General features: G+C 34.3%; 1 protein-coding gene across 1 annotated transcript; it reads right to left on the reverse strand.

Moving 5' to 3' along the window:
- Positions 1-381: 381 nt before the first annotated feature.
- Positions 382-1,314, reverse strand: LOC120227637 (olfactory receptor 2L8-like). The gene has a single exon (XM_039225710.1). The coding sequence runs from the start codon at positions 1,312-1,314 to the stop codon at positions 382-384; it is 933 nt and encodes a 310-aa protein (XP_039081641.1).
- Between the last annotated feature and the right edge of the window lie 930 nt (positions 1,315-2,244).

Consider the following 2,244-nt stretch of genomic DNA (forward strand, 5'->3'; position numbering starts at 1 on the left):
GCAATGTTTTAACATTTCTTGTTCTTTTGTCCTATTTTATCTATTTTGGGAGATATACAAAATATATTGGAAATATTATAATGGAGAATTCCATCAAGTTTGTTTCCAATGTCATTTCAAAGTATTAATAAAATCTTTTTAGCCACAAATTAAGGGAAAACATATGCCATTTACATTTAATGAAAAATTACCAAAAAAATACAAAAATATTGTAGAGTGATTTGGAATACAAAATTATTTTTTTCAAATCTCAATTACCTTAATTTTTAGATTAATTTAATCTTTGCCTTTAATATTGGAATGACAGTTTTCCTAAAGTGCGTAAAAGTTGAAAGTGATGTATTTCTGAAGCAGCAATGTAAATAAAAATTTTGTCTACACTTAAACCGAGCAGATCCTCTGAATCACTCTTCTCAAGCCTCCTATCACCTCCTTGTTTCTCAGGCTATAAATGATGGGGTTAAGCATTGGGGTCAGAAGAGTGTAGAAGACAGCCAGAATCTTGTCCTCTGTTGGAGATCTCAGCAATTTTGAGCGTAGATAAGTGTAAGCAAAGGGTACATAGTATAAAGCCACCACTGTGAGGTGTGTGCTACAGGTCAAATAGGCCTTCTTCCTCCCTTCTGTTGAGTGCATGCGGCAGATGGCATGAAGAATCCGGCCATAGGAATATGCAATGCCAATGAAAGGAAACACAAGGAAGAGAGTGGTGCTCATAAATACTGTGTACTCATAGACCCAGGTGTCCATGCAGGCCAGAGTCAACATAGCTAGGACATCACAGAAGAAATGGTTGATGGACCTAGATCGACAATAAGGGATATGAAGGACATACACAGTGTGGGCACAGGAGTTGATAGAGCTCATTATCCAAGATCCTGTTATCATCAGCACACCTACGCTTTTTCTCATATGAATGGCATAGTGAAGAGGAAAGCAAATAGCCACATATCGATCATAAGCCATAGAGGCCAACAGTAAGCCTTCTGCACCAGCTACAGTAATGAAGAAGAAACTCTGAATGCCACACCCAATGAAAGAAATAAACTTGTTTCCAAAGAGATAATCGGAAGCCATCTTGGGGAAAATGGTGGAGATGTAGCTCAAGTCCATGAGGGAGAGCTGGCTAAGTAGAAAGTACATGGGTGTGTGGAAATGGGTGTCCAGGAAGATGAGGATGATCATGAACAGGTTGCCGAAAAGAGCCATTAGGAAAATGAGAACAATGAATATGAAGAACAACAGGCCAATTCCTGATCGTGGGAACAATCCCACTAAGAAGAAATCAGTAGATGTTTCGTTATTATTTTCCATAGGACATTAATGTAGCTTTCCCTAAAGAGAAACACATATTGAGTACAGAAAATTCAGCTCTTATTAATTCATTATTTTTCTTCCAAATTGTGGTTTATCAATGATATGTCTTAACTCTTAAAAATCTTAACACATAATTTGATTAAACAATCCTGCCAGTGTTTGCTTCATAGATAAAATCTTCATAGGACATGCATATGTCTACAAAATATTTCATAGAATTCTGAAAATCTCTAAGAATATTTTCTTTCTGTAATGATTTTATTGACATATATTATTTGTCTACATAAATTTAGATATTAACCACATCACAATGTATACGTTTATATATGCATTGTAAATCAATGTAAATGCATACTTTACAGACCCATATATGAATACATTTTATGACTCTTAAAAATAATTTCTTCTTTTATAATTAAGCACTAGTATTTCTGAAGATAAAGTAGCCTGTCAGTTCATGCTAACAAATAAAAACTCTTTTTTTCAGTTTTCCCTAAAAAGCTGGCCAAGTCAAACATTTTAGTTCCTAAGCGTCATTATCCGCTTCTTTTTCCCCAGAAATCTATAATTAATAATTCTTGCCAAATATGTCTATATGAAACATATTTTTCTTCCCCACTCAACATTCAAATACTCTAGTTTAAGGGAACTCCTTCAGTGAGAACTTATTCACCAAATTTATTGCAGTTTACATGTCTCTGCTCACGATTTCTGAAAACATGTGTATTCTCTTCTCCTGCTTTTCAATAGTTATTTAACTTTATGCATTGGCTTTATGGCATTTTAGCTATCCATTCCTTTTTTCCTCTTGTTTTTCTTATTTAAAACTCGTTCTATGTCTAGATAAGTATGAGAGTTTATCCCATATATGTGTCACCTCTTTGTCCTAAAACACAACTAAAACAATAATAAGAAAAAGTCAGCATA

Source organism: Hyaena hyaena, unplaced genomic scaffold (assembly GCF_003009895.1).
Source record: "Hyaena hyaena isolate Hyena2069 unplaced genomic scaffold, ASM300989v1 scaffold_2622, whole genome shotgun sequence".
Taxonomy (NCBI): domain Eukaryota; kingdom Metazoa; phylum Chordata; class Mammalia; order Carnivora; family Hyaenidae; genus Hyaena; species Hyaena hyaena.

What these genes read in the sequence shown, in the direction of transcription:
- LOC120227637 (XM_039225710.1), bottom strand. Translation starts at nt 1,314, where the DNA reads ATGGAAAATAATAACGAAACATCTACTGATTTCTTCTTAGTGGGATTG.